The sequence below is a fragment of the Caretta caretta genome, chromosome 3 (genome assembly GCF_965140235.1).
Source record: "Caretta caretta isolate rCarCar2 chromosome 3, rCarCar1.hap1, whole genome shotgun sequence".
NCBI lineage: Eukaryota > Metazoa > Chordata > Testudines > Cheloniidae > Caretta > Caretta caretta.
Window position 1 is genome coordinate 24,574,531 of NC_134208.1, and position 12,827 is coordinate 24,587,357.

The window sequence follows — 12,827 nt, forward strand, 5'->3', positions numbered from 1 at the left end:
AAAAAATTTCCTTTTTAAACTCTGTATTTCTAGTTCAAAAAATCTCAACTGGATCTCAAATGATTTCAGGTTAATCCCACCACTGTGCCACCATGTCAAGGTTCCTCCCCCACTCTGAACTCTAGGGTACAGATGTGGGGACCTGCATGAAAAAACCTCCTAAGCTTATCTTTACCAGCTTAGGTCAAAACTTCCCCAAGGTACAAAATATTACACCCGTTATCCTTGGAATGGCCGCTACCACCACCAAACAATTACTGGTTACTGGGGAAGAGCTGTTTGGACGCGTCTGTCCCCCCAAAATACTTCCCAAAACCTTGCACCCCACTTCCTGGACAAGGTTTGGTAAAAAGCCTCACCAATTTGCCTAGGTGACTACAGACCCAGACCCTTGGATCTTAAGAACAATGAACAATCCTCCCAACACTTGCACCCCCCCTTTCCTGGGAAATGTTGGATAAAAAGCCTCACCAATTTGCATAGGTGACCACAGACCCAAACCCTTGGATCTGAGAACAATGAAAAAGCATTCAGTTTTTACAAGAAGACTTTTAATAAAAAATAGAAGTAAATAGAAATAAAGAAATCCCCCCTGTGAAATCAGGATGGTAGATATCTTACAGGGTAATTAGATTCAAAAACATAGAGAACCCCTCTAGGCAAAAGCTTAAGTTACAAAAAAGATACACAGACAGAAATAGTTATTCTATTCAGCACAATGCTTTTCTCAGCCATTTAAAGAAATCATAATCTAACCCATACCTAGCTAGATTACTTACTAAAAGTTCTAAGACTCCATTCCTGTTCTGTCTCTGGCAAGAGCAGCACACAGACAGACACAAACCCTTTGTTTGTCTCCCTCCTCCCAGCTTTTGAAAGTATCTTGTCTCCTCATTGGTCATTTTGGTCAGGTGCCAGCGAGGTTACCTTTAGCTTCTTAACCCTTTACAGGTGAGAGGAGCTTTCCCCTGGCCAGGAGGGATTTCAAAGGGGTTTACCCTTCCCTTTATATTTATGACAGAGGCCCACATCACAAGGCCAGGAGGCAGGGAGTTAGGAATAGACAAAGTACAGAAACCAGAAGTCGAGACAGGCTAGAGACAAGGGGGAGGGTTTTCACAGGAATGCAGTATCTAAGGAACACTCCTCCTGGTGCATGATGTGCTTGCTTTTAGACAATGGTGGGCCCCAAACCAAAATGGAATCACATATACTAACTTTTCCTTAACAGGTGTGTGGGGGAAGGAGGGAGGTGAGTTAACTCTTTGCCACTCAGGCTTGGAAGAATATTTTTCCAAGCCTATGTCCTAGACCAAGGTTGAGAGCTCAGAATATTTTGTTCATTTTATACACTTTCAAGTTCTTCATTACATCAGTCCAGTCCCACTGTTTACCAACACCTCATGGGTACCCGTCCTAGGAGCATCATTATTGTTGATGTTTCAGTGTCATATTATTCCTTTTCATGATTGTTGCCATATACCAATGAATTTTGTGATCTGCATGAACTCAACTACCAGCAGTTAAAGGCTCCCCTTGTCTTTTCTGATAACAAGGGGTAAAGTGGAGCTGCTAGGGCTGTCTAACCTCTTACTAGTTTGCTTGATTTTTGTTCTGTTCTTACACCAGCCTCTTTCAAAATGAATGTACTTTTAGTCCGTTTTCCCATTGATGCCAGACCTTAATGGAGAAATAAAGAGCATTTAATAGTCTTTCATCAGGAAAACCATTCCTGAGCCAGCAACCATCAATCTGACTTGCAGTTGAACACTGCAGACTGCATGATATACACATGATTCTATTGATTTTGAACTGAACATTAAAGCAGAAACTTAGTGGAGTTTTTTGGGGTCAACTGGAGCAATAAAGCAGAGGTATGTCTGCTGCCAAAGTATGATATCTTTATTTTCATGGGAAGGAACATTTATAATCTCCAACCCTGTGCTCTGTAAACAAGCATCACTCCCTTAAAGCAGGCTACTCTCACATCTCAGCTCCATCTTAAAGCTATACTGTAATGTAAAAACCGTTTCTACAATTTCCTGCTAATTCACTTTTTAACAGAAACACCATGGCCATAGTCAAAGTACAAGTATGTACAAGTGTGGGTGTGGAAGGATGGGCCCTCTTTTAAGGGATGGGATTTGTTCTGTTCTCTGCTGTATTGCATGGTTTATAAACATTTTCAATAAAACTCATAACTATGTAGCTAAGCGCTCTTGATTTTTAAGGTGCTCCTCCTTGCCTTAGAGTCACAGCCACTTGGCAGAGCTATGACCTATTGATCAGCTTTAGTAAAATGGTGTATCTGCCCCCTTCTCAAGGCAATGACCTAAACTTTGTCAATCAACTTTCACACCTCTGAGCTGCTACCCTCCTGTTGCTACTACGAATGTCTGTGAAGTCAGAGATCATGGGAGATCTTCAACTATCCAAGGGATTTTTGGAGTACTGCCCTCTGAATCATTCAATAAGGTTTGTGCTGCTGATTTCCCTTTTCACTCTTCAAAATTTGTCCATGTGGTAAGTAATCCTGGGAAGGTACAAACAGATGCAGCTTGTAGCCTACTTGCAGTAATCGCTCACCCTTCACTGAGAGTTCTAGGGCTTTTGTTCAAATAAAATGAGTCTCTCTAATCTGAATTACCACTGTGTACTGCAGTCGTGCTCTGGATCCCTACTCGACATGTGTAACAAAAATCCCTATCTCCAATAGTCCATGATGTAAGCAAATCTCTTTAGATCATAGAGAACCTACACACCCATTCCCTCCCCCATTCTTCAACATAGCTAGTTCATCCTCTTGCTGTCTTTTAAGGTCACTAAAAGCAGTAGGGAAGTTTAATTTCATTATTCTCTTTATTGCTTTGAAATAGAAAAGTCCTCTTCATCAACAGAGGTGCCTAGTGTTCCCTTTCATGAAGCAAAAAGAAAAGGAGTACTAGTGGCACCTTAGAGACGAACCAATTTATTTGAGCATAAGCTTTCGTGAGCTACAGCTCACTTTTAGCTCACGAAAGCTTATGCTCAAATAAATTGGTTAGACTCTAAGGTGCCACAAGTACTCCTTTTCTTTTTGCAAATACAGACTAACACGGCTGCTACTCTGAAACCTTCATGAAGGTAACTTCCACTGCTGAGCTAGCACCATGATCTGAAAAGGGGCGAGGCAATAAACTATGGTCAAAGTCAAATAACATATGCTCATTCAATAGTTGTGGTTTTGTCCTTTTTAATTAATAAATTAAACATTAGGCAATTTTTAATGCATTTTAAAAGTCAGCTAAGTGCAGAAAGGTTAATAATGTAGGTTTGGGGGTAAAATTGGACAAGTTTAATGTCTTTATGAGAATTAAAATAAAACCTATTTCATCATACCTACAACCCTGTTCATTAGTGGTCTTGTAATAAAACTCCCATTAAATCAACTGGGTTAAGATTCACCATTAATTTCAGACAGCTGGAAAACCCTCTACATATGGAACAAAAATTTATTTTAAACAGTAAATCTTTTTATAAGGAAAATGGTATTAAACAACCTCTCCACCTCAGGTGCCTGTTTAAATTAAAATTCAGGAACTGGCTGCCTTGTTTTAAATTTAAAAAAACAACAACAAAAAACCCCCACAAGTGTTGAATCAACACCTACCTGCCTTTTAAGTGGCCATTTTATGACCACATACTTTTCCCACTGGTGGTTGGGATGTTATTTTTATACCCCTGTTAACACAAGTTTGAAAGGAGATCAGTCTTCATTGTTTAGGCTTAATGTCTACTGCACATTTCAACAGGTGAATGATAAAAGACCAAGTGAAAAGAAACATCTAGTGACTATTTTGATAAGAAAATAGAAACATTAGCAGAAATGTATCACAGTTATTACCACTTGAAATAAACTTGGGTAAGTTTTGTTATTTCAGCTCATGGCTGGAGCTATTGCCTCAATATGTCTCATGTTTAATGTCTATTAACACTGAATTTAGATTAGGGTAAACCTTTCAAAATGAACCATATCTTGGCATTTTTTAAAAAAGAAAGGTTTACAGTATTAGGGATTTTTGGTATTTGGCACTGAACTGTAAAAAATATTGCAAAATTAAAAGGGAGGGAAAGCAGCTAAATGTCCTCTCTCCTTTTCTTCCCCTCAGTCTAAACACTGGGACAGTAAGGTCCAGTGGTTAGGGTACTAGCCTAGGCCTTGGAAGACCTGCGATAAATTCCCTGTTCCACTACAGAATTACAGTGTGACCTTGGATGATGTGCTTGGCCTCTCTGTCTGTTTTCAGCTTCTAATGAAGATACTAGAATCACTGACCACACAAAGGTGATGTTCAATACAGAGGTGCTCAGATACTAGTGGCATGGGGGCAATATAAGTACCTTAAATAACTGGGGCCTGTAAACCAGCTTCAAAGGGGCTACAGTACGGGAGGAAAGGGCCCTCTGAGTGGGGACCCCTACACAAGGTCCACGGAGTAGTGGTGTCTGTTATTCTAGTGAAATAGTGCGCACGTGCACACACACACATTCACCCTCAGCCAGGGAATATGCTGCAGCCCTATGGCCTTTTCTGGGTTTGGGATTATCCTCTTTAAAAGCACAATTACATGTACCCAGTTGTTTAACCGTCGCAATTTGTTAGGTGCTCACACGCAGCCTTTCAGTTTAGAATCGCAAAGTACATTACACATGCTAACTAAATCAGTCTCTCCACACAGCTGAGAGTAATAGTATTATAACCATTTTATATATAGGTAAACTGAAGTAAAGAAATTAAGTGAGTTGCCAAAACACATTGTCAGCGGGAGAGCTGGCAATAGAAGGTAAAGAGTCCTGCCTCTAGCTACTTTGCTCTAACCACTCTGCCATAAGGTCAGTCCCTCATGCATATAAATAAAAGATCACAGTTAAAGTGGTAGCATATTTTCCCTGCTGGCTGGGGATAGGTGCAGGGTCCCTCCTCCTGCGCTGTAGTAATAAATTGAGAAATCACTCTCCACTGATGACTGCAATGTACAGTTTCTGAAATGTGTAGGAGCAGTGTGCTGCCCAACTTTCCCAGTGCAGTCTAATTATAACATTATTAATAAACTATTTATACAGAGTAAAGAGTAATTAGCAAAAAGTAGGGAAAGCTCACACATGATTCTCGTTCATGAGACACAGGGAAAAGAACTTGGTCAATCCAAAAACCTGCCCTGACCCTTTTCAGTAGCTCCTCCAGCTGGCATCCAGAAAGTGTCCAGTGGAGGGCAACAAAAATGATTAGGGGACTGGAACACATGACTTATGAGGAGAGGCTGAGGGAACTGAGATTGTTTAGTCTGTGGAAGAGAAGAATGAGGGGGGATTTGATAGCTGCTTTCAACTACCTGACAGGGGGTGCCAAAGAGGATGGATCTAGACTATTCTCAGTGGTAGCAGATGACAGAACGAGGAGTAATGGTCTCAAGTTGCAGTGGGGGAGGTTTAGGTTGGATATTAGGAAAAACTATTTCATTAGGAGGGTGGTGAAGCACTGGAATGGGTTACCTAGGGAGGTGGTGGAATCTCCATCCTGAGAGGTTTTTAAGGCCCAGCTTGACAATGCCCTGGCTGGGATGATTTAGTTGGGGATTGGTCCTGCTTTGAGCAGGGGGTTGGACTAGATGACCTCCTGAGGTCCCTTCCAACCCTGATAGTCTATGATTCCAGAACTCAGAAAACAGCAGTCATATAAAATAGCTGCAAGCTAAGAGCAGTTTAGCGAAGTATCTGGTGACCTCTAGTCCAGTGGTTTAGCTTTTGGTGCCAAACATTGGTCTCACTGAAATTTGTGGCAAAATTTCCATTGGCTTCAGTGAGACCAGGATTTAGCCCTTGGGAATTAGTATCAGTACAAACCTAGATTAATTACATTTTTGATATCAGCGGTTAGGTAGCACACTGACTTTCCCCTCTCCCATCCTACCTCCTTTCCTTCCTTTTCTTCTGGAAAGGAGAGTCCAACAGCAAACTGTCTTAATCATTGGCATGCAAATTATTTTATTTGCTGTTTGTTTTTTCATTGAACTTCCTCATCTCTTTGCAGCTAGTGTGTGTGCATAGTCCAGGGTTTTTCCTCTTCAACTCAGTATAAGTTTTGAAAGAGAGAGAACATGCCTTATAAAATAATAATATCTAAGCCAAGTGTGCAACAACTGATACTTGGTTCATCCTGTCTGTGGGTATAAGGAAGATGATCAGAAAATTGAAAAAGGGGAACCACTGTGTTATGGCTACTTCTTCCCCTTTGCCTGGTGATTTTAAAATATTTCTATCTCAGTTACTGGTTTGACACATTAAAGTCCCCAAAAGATCTAATGTTCTCTTCTTTCCTGTCCTGGGTCTTGCTGTGTGATAAGTAATAGAGTCCCAGGAGCAACAGAGCTGTTCTACACTGACAGACTCTTCTTAGTTCCCAGGCAGAGGGCCTCCTGGCAGAGCCCTGCAAGGAACATGAGCCAGCTAGGAAGGCTGGAGTGTGGAGAACAAGTCTGCTAGAGGAACGCTTCAACTGGGACAGGACTAAGAACCCTGCCCCAAGCGTTGTGAACCAGCTAGGAAGTCTGGGTGGGAGTTCTTATGTTTCCTTGTGAACTTTGTTGTTAAACCCAGACCCAAGAAGAGTTGTTATATGATACACCTATGTTGAATTTATAGGAGAGCCCAAGAGGGGGAACTGAGGCAGCAGTCAGACCAGACAGATGGTTTTGCTACGCTCCAAGTGCTGTATACACGTTAAGGGTTTGATCATTTCTGGCTTTGCCTTGCACACTAAGCCCAAGCTCTTCTGTCCACACACAAATCAGTCTGACTCAGGTCCACAAGCCCTCAGCACCCAGGTCCTAGAGCCCTGCTAAGGGGGGTGGTCAGAGCCCAAGTGCCCCTGTGACTTGGGTCCGAGCCCTGTCATTTTGCAGCATGGATGCCAGTCAGGCCACAGACCCATCAGAAGGTCTGTGTAGCGCAGTGTGGACACAATCACAGGCTTGGAAATACTGAGTCCAGAAGCCCAGGTCCCCAAACCCAGACTTGGTGTGCAGTGTAGGGTATGTCTACACTGCTATGTAAGCCCATGCTTAGTAAAACTCAAGCTAGCAGCCCCTGGGTTTGTTAACCCAGGGTTTGAGGGTCTGCACTCGTTCGTAACTCGAGGTTAGGAATTGTTGAACCATGGTCCCAAGTTGGGGCTCCAGTGTCTTCACTGCATTATGCGAGCCTGAGTCCAACCACCCATATCCCAGACTTCCTGGTGCCCATCCAAAATGTGGCCACTCTAGCCTTTATTCATGGTGCAGTGTGGGAAAACTTGACTGTCCAGGGGACAAAAAGTTAGCCCATGGGATTGTGGGATACTTTTGGTGGACTTCCAGTGGGGCTGCATCTCCACTGCAAAGCAATAGGGCTTGAACCCTGGGTCCCTCCCACCTGGAGGCTTGGACCCTCCACCCCCATGGGATCCTCAGGGCATGCACACTGTAGCCTCACTTTAGGCTGCCAGTTCATCCAGATGCCAATGTCCTGCCTAAGCCCCAGAGTGATTCATGAACCAGCCATGGAGCCTGAGCCAGCAGGTGTGCTCAGAAACTGCCTACCAGAGCAGGTCACATGCAAGAGGTGGAACTGGGCACCTTATAATTTTCAGTGTGGGATGTGGATAATTTTCACATGGGATGTGGAAGGCCCAGGTTCAAGTTTGCCTTTCCTCTCTTTTTTGGCCCAATTATTGTTTAAATATTTATGCGTGGAGGACGAGTTATTGGGCAAGCAAGTATGATTCTGTCGTCCAATGGTTAGAGCACCCACCTGGCAGTGGGGAGACCATCGGTTCATTCTTTCTGTTCCCATCACTCTTTCATTAGTTATCCAGCATCCAAGTACTTCAAGAAGAGAGACTGAGGGAGCCCCACATAAAAATATCCCAGAGCTCAGTGGTTAGAGTGCTCTCCTAAAAAGTGGGGAAACCTCTGTTCAAATCCTTGCCTTCCCCTTCTGGCAGAGAGAGGGGGGACTTGAACCTTGCTCTAACCACTGGGCTTAAAGTCATACAATATAAAGTTATACAGCTCCTCCTCCTTCTGTCCCCCACCCCCTCAAAGGGGCTTAGCCGCCTAACTGCAGGTGTCAGGTTTCTGTTTGTGGCGTGTTAAAGTGACATAGGCATCTCCCTGCAGCCTGCCTGTAGGTACCTATCTCCAGGAGAGGGGTGTGTGCTAAGCATCTCCCCATAGGTACTGCCTCAGTGGAGCACCCACAGAAAATTTTTGGCGGGATGCTTAGCACGCACTGGCAGCTAACCTCCTCGCCTCCTCCCCAGCACCTCCTGCTCATTGGCAGCCCCGCTGATCAACTTCTCTGCCTCCCGCCCAATGCAGATCAGCTTTTCCGTGGCATGCAGGAGGGGCTTGGCAGGAGGGGGACGAGTGGGGATGGCGAGCGCTCAGAGGAGGGGGCGGAAAGAGGCGGGGCGGTGATGGGAAGAAGCAGAGTGGGGTGGGGCCTTGGGTGAAGGGGTGGAGTGGGATGGAGTGAAGGCAGGAAGAAGCGGGATGGGGTGGGGTGGGGAGCGGTGCCTGGGTGGAGCTGGGGTCGAGCACCCTTCCTACAGAGGAAGTCGGCATCTATGCATCTTCCATTGGCTCCCCACCTAGTGTGCCGGCTTTTGTGGTTCACAGTCCAAGGTGCCCACTTCTCCCACTTCATTCCATCGGGAACCTAGATGCCTCACTCCATTTCGTGGATTGCATGGCTGTTCTTGCGATTTTTTAAGGGCCTAAACGTTAGGCCCCCAAGATGCTCAGCATTGCAGTGCCTAAGTCTCTTCATGGCTCCCACCCTTCGGCTATGTCCATGCTCAGAGCTGTGAGTCCCAGCTGGTGGAGGCATACTGAGGTTAGCACTCAACAAATGACCTCGCTAAAAATAATAGTTCACAAAGTAGTGAGTGGCAGCATGGACTAGCCACCTGAGTATGTAGCCAGGGAGTCCGTATGGTTTTGCACTCGGGGCAGCTAGCCTGTATTGCTGCCCAAGCTACCACAGTGACCCTTCTATTTTTGACGTCCTAGCTCATGAAAGTTAGCACAAGTATGTCTGTCTGGGAAGGGCATCCTCACCTCCAAGTGTAGACATAGCCTAAGTGACTTACTGGGTCCCACAGGAAGTCTATGGCAGAGCCAGGAACTGGAGCCAGATATCCTGAGTTCCAGTGCATGGCCTTAGACCTGCTCTTTCTCACTGAGAAGGAGCATTTCCATCCTGACACCTTGGCTCCTGTGTAGGGTCTGATCAAAAGCTGGTCCTTGTGCAATGCCCAATGCTGCTGCTGGCACTAGTCACCCCAGATTGGGTTTGAAGGATAGGCAGCAAGTGGGCCCATGGTTCTGCTCCCATTTCATACCAGCAGAGGTGGCCCTATGGGGTGTAGGGACATTAGGCTGCAGCATTCTCTGGAGCTGTGGGAGGCACGGATTCTGAGACATACACAACACCTTCAGGCGTTCCTCCTGGGGCAGCGCTTTTCCACACAGCCCCCGCTGATATGGTGCTATGTAACAATATCTCTTAAAAGTCCCCTGTGAAACAGCTAAGTAGTAGTATCTTCATTTAACAGATGGGCAAATTGAGGCCCAGAGGCTACATGACCTGACCAAGGTCAAACACTGAGTCTGCCAGAGCTAGCAAGAAGAGCCAGGGTTCTTGCCCGCTATTCTGTGGCTCTGATCATAAGGCCCTCCTTATCTCTGGTAACACTGGTTTTACTGATTATTTTAGTTTGTGGGGGATTAAAGAACTAGGCGTGAATCAAAAATCACAGTAAAGACTATCTAGTCTGACTTTTAGGATTTGTCAGTCTCTGTACTGCTACATCCTGGACACAGTACAGCAGTTGTACAAATTTATGTGCAGGAATTTTATATAGTTAGTGAACTATATGGCTTCTGTGTGATATGTGCCTATGTTCTGCCTCTATAATCTAATAGGTCTTCTTTATTTGTGCTGTGATTGCTCATCTCTCAGGATGCAGGTGAGATCGCTCAGCTTGTTTCACTGAACACACAAGTTGGACTGGAAATCTAGGCTGAGTTAAAACAGATTTGGAGCATATGGAATACTTTTAAAAATGTGCCTTTTTGTTGAAGTCAGAGACATATTCTATTTACAGCACAGTATTGAACTCAGCTATGTATTTCAGCCACTATATGAATGACATGCTGAACATATAGATATGCACGTACCATGCTAAAATAACATTGTGTCAGATCAAGCCTAGCCTTGGAAAAACACATTCCAGGGACAGATTTATCCCCCAACCCCATTGCCCCCCAACAACTGAATGTCTCAGAATATGTAAAGAGAAACGAAAGACCTGGAAAACATACAGTAAAGAAATAACCCTTTAGTGCTCAAATTTAACATGTTATGTCCCCCAAGAACACAAAACAGGAATCCAACATAGTGACACTCATCTATTCACCCTTCCCATGCACACAGTATGCCGTACATCCCTAGATTCTGTGTAGAATAATGGTGCTGCCCTGGTTATGTCTTATATCCCAGGGCTGGGAAAGGGTTAACCCACTTTGTTCTGCTCCACAGAGCTCAGACCTGCATTGCAGCAGTGCACCAGTTCTTCTCCTCTTTCAGTCCGCTCTGCATATTGCTGGCCTCCGAGTGCAGAGCGAGGGCTTTCTGAATGAATTTGGAGGAACATATATAATGCAAACTTTTCTTTTCACTGTATAAATGTGATGTAGCCTGTGTTGCATCTATCACGGAAAGTCAAAGTAATTTAAGATTTGAACTGTTTCCTGGTTATAGAGAAAGCAGAACAAACTGTTCTTGACTGCAGGAAACTGCTGATCTTTTGACACAGAGACCTTACAGTTACCCTAGGTTTCAAAAGCACCTAGAGTGTGAACCTTGCAAAATTCTGTAACTTGAAGTGATTCACTGAGATTAAACATTTAGATTCTGGCCGACTGAGTTGTGGGAAGAGGGAGGGAGAGAAAGAGGAGGTCGTGATCTAGCCCTCTGATAAAAGGCCCACAGAATTTAATACAAATTTAACCAATCAGGTTCTATATACAGTAAATATGTTTCTATAGAAATTATTAAAACAAATAGAATTTAAGAGAGAATATCTTCATAGCATTTTAAACCATTCTATAGAATTTAATATCCCTGCTGTGAAAACTTGTAGGCAAAGTTTGACAATTCTGTGAGAGGTTATTTTCTATTAGATTCTATATGGATCTAAGAATCAGTCATTATTGGAATATGCTTTTCTGTCAGAGATACAATACAAGATATGGAGTATGAAGCAGTGATATTTTTATTTGTTTTCAAAGACATTCTTAATATTACTTACGTTTCTTCATTTTAGATACATAATTCTAGAAATGTGGATAAATAGCTTGATTTATCAGCAATACCTGAACTAAATATCCAGGCTCTTCCAAACCCTAATATTAAAGTGCCTACAGACCATTATGCTTAGTATTTTTGTTTTTATTTTTTTACAGCTTTTAAGAATTCACTTTAAACCCATTGATCTTTAAAAAAAAAAGTGAATAGATTGATTATTTCGTTAAATAATCAGTCCTTATTAAACAGAAGATTGGTCAGACCTGTGGTGAGTGAATCCTATCAGAATCTATTTGCCTTGCTCATTGTTGAATCAGACTGATTTTAATATATTTTTGAAGCTCATTAAAAAAAACCCAACCCAACAACCCATAACTCAAGTAATGTACAAGTCTACACATCCCCTTCGACTTAGAGCATTCTGAGATATGTACAGCAGCTACCCCTCCACCTCTATTCCTTTTGTTCTGTCTTCATTTGCTCAAGACACTCAGGATTTTTTAAAGGAAGAACTAGCTCAAAGTTCCATTCAATAATTTTTAAAGATTCTTTAGGAGGAGGGATCTCAAAGTTCCAGTGGCAGGTTTGTCTGGCGGTGGGGGGAAGGGTGTCTATGCCCGTTTGACATTGTTCAGCAGGTCTGTGAGTTCACTGATGTACTTGATGGTGTATTTCAGTGTCTGTATTTTGGTGAGAGGCTGGCCTCTTTGGCTGTAGACAGGAGGTAGGTAATTGCGCAAGGTGTGTAAAGCATCAGCCAGGGTCCTCATCCTGAGCTTCTCTCTCTCACTGGCTTTCCTTCTGCGCTGAGCTGACATCCTGGCCTTGGTGCCTTTCTGAGCCTTGGCCTGTCCAGCATTTGGTAAGTATGTAGAAGGAAAATCCATCAAGCTGTATCCGATCAGGCTGCCACCGCTGCTGCTGTTATAGGGCATCTCAATCACAGCTGGGCAAGGGGAAGAAGAGTATGATTCAAAGGAAGGAGATGGAGATAAACTGTGAGGGGATGAGATCTGGTTCAGCTCATAGGTTCCTGCATTGCTCTTCCAGTCCCAGGAAGACAGAAAGACAGAATTATCAGCGCCCAAACCATCTTCCATATTCGGCAAAGTCTCATGCAATTTATCCATCCAGGAAGAGCAGTTGTGAGAAGCAATTCCCTTAGCTTACAAGCAATGGCTGAAGTCTATGCAGGGAGACCCTTTTATGATGGGGTGGGGAGAAGTGACAAAGTGGGAAAGAGGGTTTGGTGAGGGGAGTTCAAAGGAGGTCCCAAGTGCTAAGATGGAAAATGAACTCCTGAAGTGTTATTTTCTTCTCACCGATAATTATCAACCTTCAGCTAAAATACCTTTAAACTAACAGGCAACAGTGAGAAGGAAAAAAGATTATCTTCTTGTAACTAACCAATTAAGACTGCACATCTACATTTAACATTG

The 12,827-nt window shown here is 43.6% G+C and overlaps 1 protein-coding gene across 1 annotated transcript; it reads right to left on the reverse strand.

Annotated features, from left to right (window-relative positions):
* Positions 1–11,999: 11,999 nt before the first annotated feature.
* On the reverse strand, positions 12,000–12,518 carry MSGN1 (mesogenin 1). Its single transcript, XM_048842201.1, has one exon. It carries the CDS (start codon positions 12,516–12,518, stop codon positions 12,000–12,002), a length of 519 nt encoding a protein of 172 aa, XP_048698158.1.
* Between the last annotated feature and the right edge of the window lie 309 nt (positions 12,519–12,827).

What these genes read in the sequence shown, in the direction of transcription:
- MSGN1 (XM_048842201.1), bottom strand. Translation starts at nt 12,518, where the DNA reads ATGGATAAATTGCATGAGACTTTGCCGAATATGGAAGATGGTTTGGGC.